Raw genomic sequence first — 13,739 nt, 5'->3', positions numbered from 1 at the left:
TCTAACAACAAAGCCTCGACTGACGTAGGCTGTAACCTGCTCCTTCCTATTCATTAAGTGCAGTTTTGCTCTCGTCTGGATTCAGTAGAAATTATGATTTTTCTAGGTTTCCTCGATTGTCAGTAGCTACTTTCCTCAGGAATTAGTCAATCACCTTGTTGTTCTGAGGTTTAAAGCATAAGTGTATCCTGCTAAGTGGCACAAGCCTTGGGAATGTGGCAGAGCACCGTGCAAAACTGGGGTTGTTGTAGATGGGGAGCTGATCAGTATTAATGGAGGAGACACTTTTACCAGGAATCAGACATTACCTAGTAAAGAAAAGGTTAGGGTGAGCATAAAACACAGTTAAGGGAATGTTCTAATGTTTTCATTTTTCACATGCTGTGAAAATACATACATTCTGTGATGTGCCTAATATCAGGTTTGCATCCTCACTTCCTCATAATGTCAATTTAAGTTTATACATCTGTGCAAGTACTGTAAGTGTAACACTGTTCTTAAACTTTTATTTTCATCATTTTTGCTAGTCTGCGACCTGTTGGGTAATAAGCTTGTTTGCAGAATGAAAGACAAGGGCTTTCCAACATTTCTTTAATGTTTTCCTTCTTGCTCGTTAATTTTCAAATGGATCTGATACTGAGCTAAGTTTTGCCAGGTTTTCCTGCATTTTAATTGATGGCAAGTCACCATAGATTTTGAGTTTCTTAATCTATCCACAACACTTAATTCTTAGTCTAACGCCTCTTCTTGTTTAATGTGAACATTACCACGAGATGTCGCTATGACACCATAGAGGTGTAACACTTTCTCAGCGATGCTCCTCCCTTTTCGTTTAAGAGAGAGGGTTTGTAATTCTTTGTTCGCAGTGGCAGTACTGTTCATCCCCATCGTATTGAAGGGTTCTGATATGGACGTATATTGAGCAATGCTACCGGGAAGTTATTTTTTTTCTAATTAACTTGTTAAGCGGGTGTTGGACAGAATGCAACAGAGAAATATTTTCCGCCACTGGATTTGTTTTTGGTTCCACGTACTTCACATATGGAGTCTCGCAGCAGCGCAGATTGTGTATTCTGTTACAGAGGAATCGAGTCCCGGTGCCACTGTGGGAAATTTGGCGAAGGATTTACATCTTGATGTACAGGGACTGGAAACTCGGGGTTTTCAGATTTCGGGACCTAATACGAAATATTTCGAAATCAATGTTAAGACTGGAATACTTCTGGTGAGAGACAGAATAGACCGAGAGGAGCTCTGCTCCCGCAATGTGAAATGTTCTCTGGAAGTGGAAGCCATTGTCAGTTCTCCGCTTAATCTCTATCGCTTTGAGGTTAAAATTGTGGATGTAAACGACAACGCACCCTCTTTTCGGATACCGGGGATTGTTTTGAATGTGTCCGAGTCAGCTTTTCCTGGTGAAAGATTTACACTGCCAAACGCCTTTGATGCAGATGTCGGTACCTATTCGGTTAAGGGCTACAAACTGAGTCAAAATGAACATTTCACCCTGGATGTACAGAATGGTGGGGAGGCAACTATGTCTGCTGAAATGGTGCTTCAGAAAGCCTTAGATCGCGAGAAACAGTCAGTTATCAAACTAACGCTGACAGCAGTAGATGGAGGAAAACCTCCTAAATCAGGCACATTACATATCACTGTTAATGTGCAAGATGTAAATGATAATGTTCCCGTTTTTGATAAGACGTTGTACAAAGCTACAATACCAGAAAACACACTGCCAGGCGGAACAGTAATTTCTGTGCATGCTCGGGATCTGGACGAGGGTCTTAACGGAGAAATACTGTATTCATTTATCAACCACGACAATGATAATAATGTAAATAAATTCAAAATTAATCCTGTGACCGGGGAAATTACGGTTAACGATTATTTAGATCACGAAAAGAGCAATGCAGTTGAAATCAGAGTTCAAGCGAAAGACAAAGGGCCAAGTCCAAGAGCATCTCACTGTAAAGTACTCGTTGAAATCACGGACGTTAATGACAACCCACCAGAAATATCAGTCACATCTTTAGTCAGCGTGGTGAGGGAAGACGCAGCTATAGACACAATGGTTGGGCTTATAACTGTAAGAGATAACGACGCAGATAAAAACGGTGCTGTTCAGGTTAGAATAGTTGATTCTGTGCCGTTTACAATTAAAAACACTTACAAGAACCATTATTCATTAGTCGTAGACGGAACTCTAGATAGAGAACAGGCTTCTCAATATAATGTCACAATAACAGCGACTGACGAAGGGGCCCCACCTCTTTCCAGTACAAGTGTTATTACAGTCCACGTTTCTGATGTCAATGACAACGCACCTCGGTTTAAAGAACCAGTGGTTAACATTTTTGTCAAAGAAAATACTCCTGTAGGCGGTATTATATCTACACTGACTGCCGATGATCCTGATGTAGACGAGAATGCAAAAGTCACGTTTTCAGTACTGAATGACAATAATAAAAACAACGTGATTGGGTCAGTTGTAAACGTCAACTCAGAGACAGGAGATATAGTCAGTCTACAGTCATTTAACTTCGAGGAGTTAAACACATTTCAGTTTAAAGTTCAGGCCACAGACTCTGGTGTTCCTCCGCTCAGCAGCAACGTGACTGTCAATGTTTTTATCCTGGATGAGAATGACAACAGTCCCTCGGTTCTCGCGCCCTATTCTGAACACGGCTCCGTTAACAGTGAGAGCATCCCCTACTCTGCTGAAGCGGGATACTTTGTGGCAAAGATCAGGGCTGTAGACGCAGACTCTGGATACAATGCGCTGCTTTCTTATCACCTCTCTGAGCCCAAAGGAAACAACCTGTTCAGGATCGGAACCAGCACGGGAGAAATCAGGACTAAGAGGAGAATGAGTGACAATGACCTGAAAACTCACCCCTTGGTGGTCTTGGTCTCTGATAACGGAGAACCCTCCCTGTCAGCTACTGTGTCTATTGAGGTGGTGGTGGTTGAGAGCACAGCTGACATCCAGACTCAGTTCAGACATGTGCCCATAAAGGAGGACAGCTTCTCTGCTTTAAACCTCTATCTGCTGATCGCCATTGCGTCGGTCTCAGTGATTTTTCTACTGAGCCTCATCAGTTTAATAGCTGTCAAATGTCACAGGACAGACAGCAGTTTCAGCAGGTACGGGGCCCCAATGATCACCACCCACCCTGACGGGAGCTGGTCTTACTCTAAAGCTACTCAGCAGTATGACGTCTGCTTCAGCTCAGACACGCTCAAGAGTGACGTAGTGGTTTTCCCCGCTCCGTTTCCGCCTGTAGATGGGGAGCTGATCAGTATTAATGGAGGAGACACGTTTACCAGGACTCAAACTCTACCTACTAAAGAAAAGGTGAGTTGATGAGTTGAGTTTCACCATAAAGGTTTAATATATTTAGGTTTGACACAAAGAAAATAGGCTACATCCTCTCCTAGGAATTGACAGACTTCACGTGTTGTAACATTGCTGCATTTGATGAGCTGTATAAGCGTTTCCTTTTGTTTGCCAGACAGATCTCTCTTTCGCTGCCCGCTTTGGTAATAGGCTATGCGCTGTCCATGGTACTGAAATATCAAGCGCCTGAACTGCTCTTTCTCATCACGAACAGACGAGTGCGTAGAAGCAGGGTGTCTTTTCGTTACCTGGCTTGGATACATTAAAACTGTCCGCAAGATGAATTGTACTACTGAACTGGTTATCATCGTGTCTACCTACGTTCACGTGAAAGAGGCGGAGTTAAAATATCAAGCATTTCATAATCATAACGTAAATTTACAATCGCAGAAAATCTTGAACACAGGCTATCACACAGTCTCCCAATGTCATTATGAGCTGCAATGATAGAGGAAAAGTGCAACAGCACCAACATTATTTTTCGCAGTTTCAATTTACCTAATAGCCTACTGGTTACCTACTCATTTTGTGCGAGGATCTCTCTCTTTAAACGTTGGAATCAGAGTGGAAACATTGAAAGTATCTAACAACAAAGCCTCGACTGATGTAGGCTGTAACCTGCTCCTTCCTATTCATCACTTAAGTGCACTTTTGCTCTCGTCTGGATTCAGTAGAAATGATGATTTTTCTAGGTTTCCTCGATTGTCAGTACTTTACTCAGGAATTAGTCAACCACTGTTGTTATGAGGTTTAAAGCATAAGTGTATCCTGCTAAGTGGCACAGGCCTGGGGAATGTGGCAGAGCACAGTGCAAAACTGGGGTTGTATTGGAAAATACTGAAAATATCTTCAGTTCATATGAATAGCCTATAGAAAATGACCTAAAACGAATTCAAAGCTTTTGTGTAACGACATGAAAACCTAGGCATTTCAGGCAGCCAAAGTCTCTTTGTAAACAACTCTACACCTTGTATTACACTTGTTGTTAATTGTTTAATAACATCACTGCCACAGCATTCCAGCTTGTGTGTTAAAGTGGAAAACAGCTGATATACGGAGACTGTGGGTGAAGCACAGAGGCCTCAAACTCTACTGTTTTCTACCATCCTAGGATCAGCAGGGGGTTTTGATGCAACTCAAGGGGCGTTCAGCGCATACATAGAAATAATTGGATCAGCCTATTCTTCGCCATTTTGACAATATCATAAATCGCTCACAGAAAGCAGGATTCGTAAAAACGCACACATATCGCCACCTAACTCTATTCTACTCGCCTCATTGTATGGGGATAGACTAACATTTGGTGAGTTGGACATGAAGCACTGGTCGGTCGCCTACTCACCACAACTCCTGGGGGTTTACAAAGGCAGCTGGACTTGCTTGAAGTTCTTGATGACACAGTCACAGGCCTAGTGGGTGATTGGAAAACGCCTTATCTTGCTTCAAATCCTGTTGTGGCAGTCACAGTGGATTCAAAGGCGACGTCGCCTGCAAAAATGGGTGATCCGAAATTGTATCAACATGAACATTACCCTGGCAGTGTAGCACCAACATTGAGCCGAAAGAGGCTAATCGAGCGGGTTACTTAGCTAAAAGCAAAGTTTCCCTCCATATTTCAACAGTGGAGGCAGCGCGGCAGGAGTTTATGAAAACAGCCTGACATCCATGCCCCTTAGTCTGTCTAATGGTCGTAAGTTGAATACACAAACCTCATGTGTTTATCTTTTGTTTATCTTCTGAACAGTGTCCTGTATGTGTTTACTGTACCGCATCGCTGATTATTAGTCTTGATGAAAGCCAGCCAGGTGGGGGTTGCCTGTCCCACAGGTAGCAAAAAAAATTCAAAACAGGAGTATCTTCTTCGCTCCCGTTTTATTGGTTCGGGGTGCTCAGTGCTGCCCCTGCTGGTTGCCTGCCGCCATAAGGGGGAGTATGGATTTCAAACTGGTTACTGTCTCACGTGAAAATTACTGCAGTTTACCTGTGTAGCTACTGCACATGTCTTGCACCGACTTGCTTCTTCTGTTGGTGAGTCATTGTTTGTCTTATTATTACAAACCATGTCATGTGAATGTCATGACTTAGCAACACCACGCTTTTAGGTTAGCCTGCCTGGCAGTTTCTCTTGGTGTGTTGTGAAACTAGGAGCTAATAGCCTAGCCTGAAGTTAGCCCTCTGTGATTGCTATTTGTCATGGGAGGTCCACTGTTAGGCTACTCAAACTCATTTTTATCGTAGTTTAGCTATACTAATTTTCTCCAGTGGTGGGTTTAAACTGTCTTTAATCAGGTCAAACAAACAGCGTCTTGCTGCTTTTCAATAATAATTTCACTTATTTATCATGAAATATGATTTAGCTTCTGGTAGAGGCCTGTCACTGGTCTCAGACGAGGTTAGGTGATGATGACAGTCAGGCGATTTGAGGTCACACATATCAGTGCATCTGTCATGGCATGTGTCTTAACCATAGGGTCTTAACTTATCATGGAAGAAGAAGCTGTGTATTGTTGTGTCCCAGTAACTTGTGAGAGTGAGATAATATCCACAGACCAAAGACAATGAAACTTAGCAGCCATATGTAATTCATTGGTCATTGATGTCATCTTTTTTGTCTTCTGTGAAAGGCATATAGGCTAGTGATGGTGAAGTCCCCCCCCCCCCCCTGTTTTTATCAATTTTAGTCAATCAGAGTCACATTATCCTTTCTTGCATTATCTTTTAGGATTTGGGTAGGCTACTACTACCCAAAAGGAATGTGTTGTTTAAGTAGACCTAGTATTGTTTTCAAATACACCATCTACCCTGGTGTGAATATTTTATCTGTTAGGGACTGCACTTCAAGACCCCAGTGTGTTGTGAAACATGGTTATACTTTTATAGGGCACTGTGTGATGGTGTATTTCTAATAATAGATTTACACCCTAACAAAAAGTTTCTCTTTGCCACGCTGTATTTTCAGTACAGAATAACAGTGAGGAGGTTGGCTGTGTCCTCAGCTCTAAACATAGAATACAGCTTATTAAACATAAATGTCGATGTTACGTATTTGCATAGGCTACATGTTTTCATCCTTCAAAGTGTGTGTTGTGCAATTAGATTTGCTACTTCATCTGGTAGCTAGTTCCTCATTATTTTTTAGTTTCCTCTTCTTTGGCCTGCATTATACAGTATATCGCCATTTCTTTTGCTCTGTAACAACAAGCAGACACGATGGTATTCATCGAGCCAGCTCCCTTCCCTCTTCCTTCATGCTTTCAGATTTCTGTCCCCTTCCCCTCCCCCTCTCCTTCACCAGCACTCTCTGAGAAGGGGAGCAGCTGAGAGAAATAACAGGGAATTAACGTCCATCTCTGCAGACATGTGTGCCAGCAGCCTTGCAGCGCTGTAAACACGATCTAATATATTTTCATTAACATCCCTAATGTGTGTACAGAGCAGAGGCAACCCTGATCCGCTCAAGCCATGTAGTAGGCTAAAGACGCACATGGTGTATTCTGATTGATTTTGTCAGTGGATAATTTTCGTGTTAAACATACGCTTGCGTGGCATTTATTCATTAACCTGCATTCAGTGATGATGTTATTGCTCCAAACTGGTGGAATGTAGGCTATGTGTCCATATTCTCAGTGAAGCTCACTGTACACTGTGCTGCTGTGGATGACGCTTTGAGTCATTCAGACGACATGACCTCATTTCAGGGAGTGGTCCTTGACAAACAAGCATGGCCGTATCTGTCAAAACTCTTCGTTTGCTTGGTTAAATGTAAAGGAGCGTGAGCAAGGGGCTCTCCGTTCTCTCAAGCGGACTTTGCATATTGTAAGCGATGTGTATGGGGCAACGTGAAGCATGGAAGTGGGTCAGCGTGTGATTTAAAGATGGCAGCGCGCTACATGCACCATCTGACTGAACCTGTGTGTGTGTGGCAGCGGCTTCGCTCCTTTTCCCGATACCTAACAGTCCCCTTGCTATGTGCACAAGCGCTGCATATTGTGGTTCCTGAAACAATGCCTGGAGCTGTCTCTCTGCGTAAAGTGGTTCAGTACGTGTTCTGTATGCTGCGGCTTTCTGTTGGATGTGAGTGAGGGGGGAGGGGCAGGTAATTTTCCGCTACTGGCTGCTGCAGCAGTGGCAGAGAGCTTCAGTACCGAGGTATCAGCTCCGCTCGGCTCAGCTCTCCCTCCTGCTCCGCTCTGCGGCTGGGCGGGGCCGATAACACCTAGTGTCAGTCTCAGCTAAACCGGTTGGGCGGGGCGTAGGGCGAGGGGTGATGAGGAGGAGAGGCTTTTATCCACGCAACCATCAGAACATCGTGTGTCTGTATCTGTGTGCTGTGCTACCGGATATTGTTATGTGGTTGCCAGAGTCAAGACTGAACCTGGTTGAACTGACTGTGTTTTTTTTAATAGTAGCCTACCACGATAATTCATATAATGATGCACGTGACAGTGCAGGATGATGACTTTGGGGTTTAGAGTATGTATCCAATAAAAGCTTTTAACTCTGCCTGTCCATGTGCTGCAAAATGCATTGCATTATTGATTCTATAGCACATTATCCTTGTTGAGGCACACAGCTAAGTGGTTCACAGTTCATAGATTGCAGTCCTGCAGTTGAGGCTTTCACCTATGTTATTTTTGTGGACAGATGGGTTCAACAGATGGACCAAAAACATGATGTGAAAAATGTCCTTGCCTCATCAGTTTTTATAAGGCGACAGAACAGCAGCAGGTTTAACAGAAAATGTATTCATTCCTCTCCTCTATTTATGTTTGTCTGTCACACACACACACTCATGTCTTCTGTACTTCCTGTTTCCCCCCCTTACAAGGGTGTGTCCTTTGTGCTTGTGAGGTTAGCTCAGCTATATCGAAGGTTACCATGGAGACTGTTCTCAGCCATAATGAAATGATGAACTAGTCTGTTTCCAGGGAGCTGCCAGTATGTACCCGCCCCCCACCCTGACATCCATCCCAGCATGTGTTGTAGACGCAAGCAGGAAGGAAACAGGGTGGACACAATGGGAGGCAGGAGAGATGGAGAGAGACCGTGAGAGAGACAAAGAGAAAAGATGCAGACCAGAGATGGTGGCATCTCGGGCAGACATGTCAAGTCAGACGAAGCAAGTGAGGAAAAAGTGTATGAGATTAGTCGGTTCTAAAATAGGAGAGGATTTTAGAGGAAGTCACAAATAAAGCAGCACAGATTCGAGCCTTGAGCATGAGATAGTGAGAAAACTGGAGCTTCTGAGGATGAGATGGACAAAAAACACATTAAATACATGCCCTGCAGCTGAGTGAGAACATCACAGGCTTACAATTGGTCACAGATGAAAAGGAAGAACTTATCACCACCCGTCCCCTTCTCCCCCCACTTCCACCAACCAATTCTCCACCCATGCTCCCTCTTAGTGGCATCAGGATGCTGTTGCAGTCATTAGATTAGCTTTGTCATGCTCAGAACCACGGGTTGCATCCTTTCCCATCCGGCAGGGATACAAAGCCAGGGCATCCTAAGAGGGAAGTATCCAAAGCCTGTCTGCGTTTTCTGATAGCTTTGTTCAATGCCACAACAAGAATCTGTTTGATTTATGCACAAGCTCAACCAGGACAACCAAGGAACTGTTTAACCCTTTTCAGGCCCCCAAAGGGAGGGATTTGTGCTGCTTTTAGTTCTCTCATGCCCTTTATGTTTGAAAGCAAGGTACACAAGGGATCAGCACAAACAAACATACCCAGAGAATTCTTCTCCACCCGCTTACTGTGTCCACCTGAGTAAAAGGATTGTGGTTTCCATGGGTCTTTTGTTACGGAGATTTTAAAATGGGAAAGTTTTAGTGCCTAGAAAAAATTAGGATGAGAGGATGCTATGAGAACACAGCTTTGTCATAGTGCTATAAATAAATACTGAATAACACCAGTCACCAGTCTGTTTTTGCTGATACAGTTTCCAAACTGTATTTTGAATTTTATATTTTGGGGTGTTTCTTATTTTTTTCTGCACATAATTTTATATTATAAAAAAGTGTGATGCTGCTAATGTGATTGTCTGAAAAACTATAATAGTTTCTTGGACTTTGTCTGTGGTACTAGAAGGTTTTTTTTTTTTTTTTTTTTTAAGGTGTGGTTTAACAGTTGCCCTGGAGATGAATGACTGAGTCACTGGCTTGTTTCTCCTTTAATGTCTTTGTGATATTTTCATAATATTGTTGATGCAGGTTTCCACATTTCAGAAATACATATATGGTATAGTGTTATCTAGTCAAATGTCTAGAATGCTTTATACTGATGTCTCTCTTGTCTCGCCTCTGGAGGGTGCAGTGCCTTAGCCTTAGATTTTTGCTTCATCCATTGCGGCCTGTTTTGGAAATGAGAAAGAAAATGACTGCCATTGCAGGCTGATGTCTGTGCCCTCTTTATCTTGTTCCATCTCTCTCACGCTCCCTCCCTTTTTTACTGTCTAAAACAGACACACACACACACACTCACAGCCCGGATTATCTGTTAGTGCTTTGGCTTAATGAAAAAGCCTGTGTGGGCAGTGGGGTGATGATCACATGTCCAACCCTTGTACTACCCATTTATTCCAATAGAGGGACCAATTTCACTGTCTCTACCACCTCTGCTCCCTCCTGCTCAGCCTGCCTCTCCCACGCATACAGCAGGATTAAATCTTGCTGTGCTATTGGCATTGGCTTCTGACCTGATTTTTCAGTTTTTTCAGATTTTTATGCAAACCTAATCCTTGATATTCTGTAGATATGGTACCTATTACAACTATGTAGTTAAGGGGCTATTTTGTGTTTTCTCAGTGCATTTCTTTTTTTAATTTGGTAAATCTGAAAGCACAGATGCTGCCACCCACCCACACAACAGCCTGCAAGCATTTACTCTATTTCTTTTACTCATTTACACTGTGAACTAACATGAAGAAAATGGAAATATTATCTTTTATTATTATTTTATTATTTTACATTTTACCACCAATTCATAGTATAGAGAATGTGAAGCTGACGTCACACCGCTTTGGCGTTGTGGGACGTCGGCGTCATCTTTGGAGGAACGCAAACAAAAACGGAGGAAAACGAGCAAGAAGTAAAAGAGAAAGAAAAAGAGATGAGGAAGACAGACAAAAATAATAATAAAAAAAAGAAATGGAGAAGGGGAAGGGAAACGAAGGAGGAACGTATTGTGATAAACTGAAATTTAACGAGAAACAAAGGTACACAGAAAAACTACAACTTTTTAAGACCCAGATTTACTCCCTCCACTGACTTATCCAGACATCATGAACTATCTCGTTTTTGGTATTAGTGCATATACTACTGTGGCATTTTTTAACACAGCAGTACTGTCCCACCATGATTACTTTTAAGTGACTTTGGGGGATTTTTTTTAGGGGGACGAGCAAGTGTTTACATCCGCGATCCTCCAAAGATGGCGCCCAACGTCCCACGGCGTGATGTAACTTCACATTCTCTATAATGTGACAGAAGTCACAAGGCACAAAAGTGCCACTGAATTAAAACATCATAATATAGAATTTGATATCATGATTTGAAACCCCTGGCCAGTATATCTTTGATTCTATTGGCTACACGGACAATAATATTTCCTCCATGTCTGCTCTCTGTGCCATTTAAACATTTAAGAATGAGAGGGAAACAGCAAAAGATGCTCTGACATTCATTCAGACAAAATAATTTTGTCCTTAGATAGCACACATGCCTACAGGCACAAATGCCCTTTAAGTTTGCATGACTGCTTGTTTGTATGTGCTGAGAGAGGGAGTGATGGAAGGGGTTCATGGTAGTCCAGCCGTGACCCCTTTCCCTGTGGGTCTCTCCTGTCGTCTCACTGACAAAACGGAAGACGAGGGAGGGGGTTCCCACATAACAGCGTCTTAGGGGAAGGGATATGAATGGGTTTTAGAGTGGTCGCTTACAGTATTAATGAGGATGAGTCTTAGTGAAGGGAATGTTATTAATATGGTGGCCATCTTGCATAATTGATGAAATGAGGGGTGTTAATATTGTGGCAGAGAGAATGAACAAAGCAGCAAATGTGAATGATCTTTCTTCCCTGTATCTCATGAATGTCCTGCTGTGTAAAGACACCAGTCTTTTCTCACCCACTGATTTTGTTGTTGTCTTTGTCTATCACTCTGCAAAAGGCATCAGCTCTTGTGTTTTCCACTTAAGACCCCAGTATGCCCCTCAGCCAGTCCTCAGCTGGAACAGCGGATGTCTGACAGAGACGCAGCTGGAGACACTCCAGAGGCGAGAGACGATTGGGGGAAGTGAGAATATGGAGGGACTGGATGGGGGTTGTTGCAAATTCAAAAAAAAAAAAGTCAAGGTCAGGTAACTGAATTAAAGGGGAAGTGTAACACAATTCTGCAAACCATTTGTTTTTTGAAGACAAGATACAGGTATAATAAACAACAATTAGGCAATTAGCTCTCTGAAATCAGTGGTCATTGATGCGTAACAGACGTCTGCCTGCAGTTGGGATAATAGTGATAACTCTATCTGTAGCACCCTTGAGTAAAAAATGAAATAATCTAGAGCTCAGTGGCCTGTAATTAACGCGGAAACAGATGGGTGTATTAGAAACAGGTATGAGAGAGTTGTATCATATCAAATGCATTACAAGAGGAGATGGAGGGACAGAGGAGAATGGGCAGGAGGGGTGCAAAGGTCAGGTGTAATACACCTTTGTGTTTGTTGACAACATAAACGTTGCCTGTTTTCCGTGGTTTCTGTGCAATTGTCAGACATGGAAGTTAAAACATCCCAGCGGGAAAATCTGCTAAATGTCACGGCGTGGCAGACCCATGTAGACCCATCTGAGACTGTTGGCCCCGTCTGAAAGAATCTCCGTTATCACTGCTGCTCAGAGGGGTAAATAATGCAGAGACCAATCTGTAAAGTCTACAGTTGCCTTGTGGTGGAAATTATTCTATCCATATGCATCATTAAATATGACAACATGTGTTGTCTTATACTTATAATACTCTTAAAACGTAATAACATAGCGCCATTAGGGTGTTTTGTCTTACAATGTGGGAAAGAACAGTTTACAGCACATCATGAAGAGCAGCCCACGGGTTAAGTTGCTTCATCCAGAGTTCTAGGATGAGAGACAGCTGTTGAGAAACTGGAATAAGAGGTCTTTTGTTCATGAGATATCAATAGCTTGAACTTTGGTCATAGTTACAAGACTCTCAGTTGAAAGAACCTGTTTATATTGGCATGTAAAGGATATTGGGGTTGTTGGTGTGGCTGTCTGTAGATGGCCATCTGTCAACAGCATTTTCTCCTATATTGTATTTGTGAACTGACTGTTTATAGTTTATCATAATTTGTGCACACGAAGGCAAACCATTTTCATGATTTTGTTTATAATAGCCCTCCTTATTATTTTCTAATCTACAATATGCACACACTGTGCTCATTATAAGCGACTGATGGAGATTAAATGTACCACACGCTGAGTCTTTTGTATATAAAAGAGTTGTATGTTTTTGTCCGTATAATCAACGGACATTTGGCTCCCTCTCCGAGTCCTCCTTTCGCCACCTCCTCGTCGTCGCCTTCGAGTGTGAAGAGTCGCTCTGCATCTACCCATCCACTAGCAGCATCCGAGTGAGTCACTGTCTTCTCCCCGTCTCCCGGGATGCCAAGCGCTGTCATCGCCGTGGGCTGACCGGGCGTGGGTGAGAGAAGGAGAACGAGGGAGAGAGAGAGAGAGAGAGAAAGAGAGAGAGGATGTGGGCGGTGGAAGCTCATCTTGGCCCAGTGGCCGGGGTGAACTGAGAAAGCTCAGGGTCTCGTCAGGCCACGTCTTCACAGCACAGCTTGCGTAAAGAGTGTCGATGGATCACATCAACACAATTTTAACGTGCATTATCTTTGTTGAGAATAATTTGCATTCGGGTTCTCGGTGCCTCTTATCAGGAGCCACCCTCGCGAAACGGCGAATAATGAATTGATGCTGTTTTCCGCAGACATCGCTGCCACTGTTCACAGAAATTTGAACAGTATCGAAAGAGGCCACATTTCTCTCTGTCTTGTTGTCTTGGCGTTAGGGTTAAGGTCTCACCAATTAATTTGCATTCAATTTAGATCAGACTTTAATTGAGGTACATGGGTACCGAGGCCGGAGTAATTAGAGTGCAGCCCAGGGAAGATGATTTGGGTGTCAATGCAGCCACCTGCTACACTGCACATGCGCAGCTGAGACAGCCTGCAGATAACATTGTTTAAACGTCTTGGTTTGTGGAGTCTCATTATATAATCTCAGTTTTGAGACCTGAAACCAAAACAACAGTCTGGAATAGT

At 43.0% G+C, this 13,739-nt stretch overlaps 2 protein-coding genes across 2 annotated transcripts in view; both read left to right on the top strand.

Annotated features, from left to right (window-relative positions):
* LOC310992220 (protocadherin alpha-8-like) overlaps nucleotides 1-13,739 on the top strand; it is a gene marked incomplete at both ends in the record, with an annotated part of 130,723 nt that overhangs the window by 80,986 nt on the left and 35,998 nt on the right. The window lies entirely within an intron of this gene.
* Nucleotides 273-3,367, top strand: LOC310992899 (protocadherin alpha-3-like; the record flags this gene model as incomplete). Its single annotated transcript, XM_083981130.1, has 2 exons — nucleotides 273-322; nucleotides 982-3,367. The coding sequence occupies 2 exons, from the start codon at nucleotides 273-275 to the stop codon at nucleotides 3,365-3,367; spliced, it is 2,436 nt and encodes an 811-aa protein (XP_083837256.1).

The sequence above is a fragment of the Trachurus trachurus genome (assembly GCF_905171665.1).
Source record: "Trachurus trachurus genome assembly, chromosome: 10".
Taxonomy (NCBI): Eukaryota; Metazoa; Chordata; class Actinopteri; order Carangiformes; family Carangidae; genus Trachurus; species Trachurus trachurus.
This window is presented reverse-complemented; position numbering and strand designations above follow the sequence as displayed.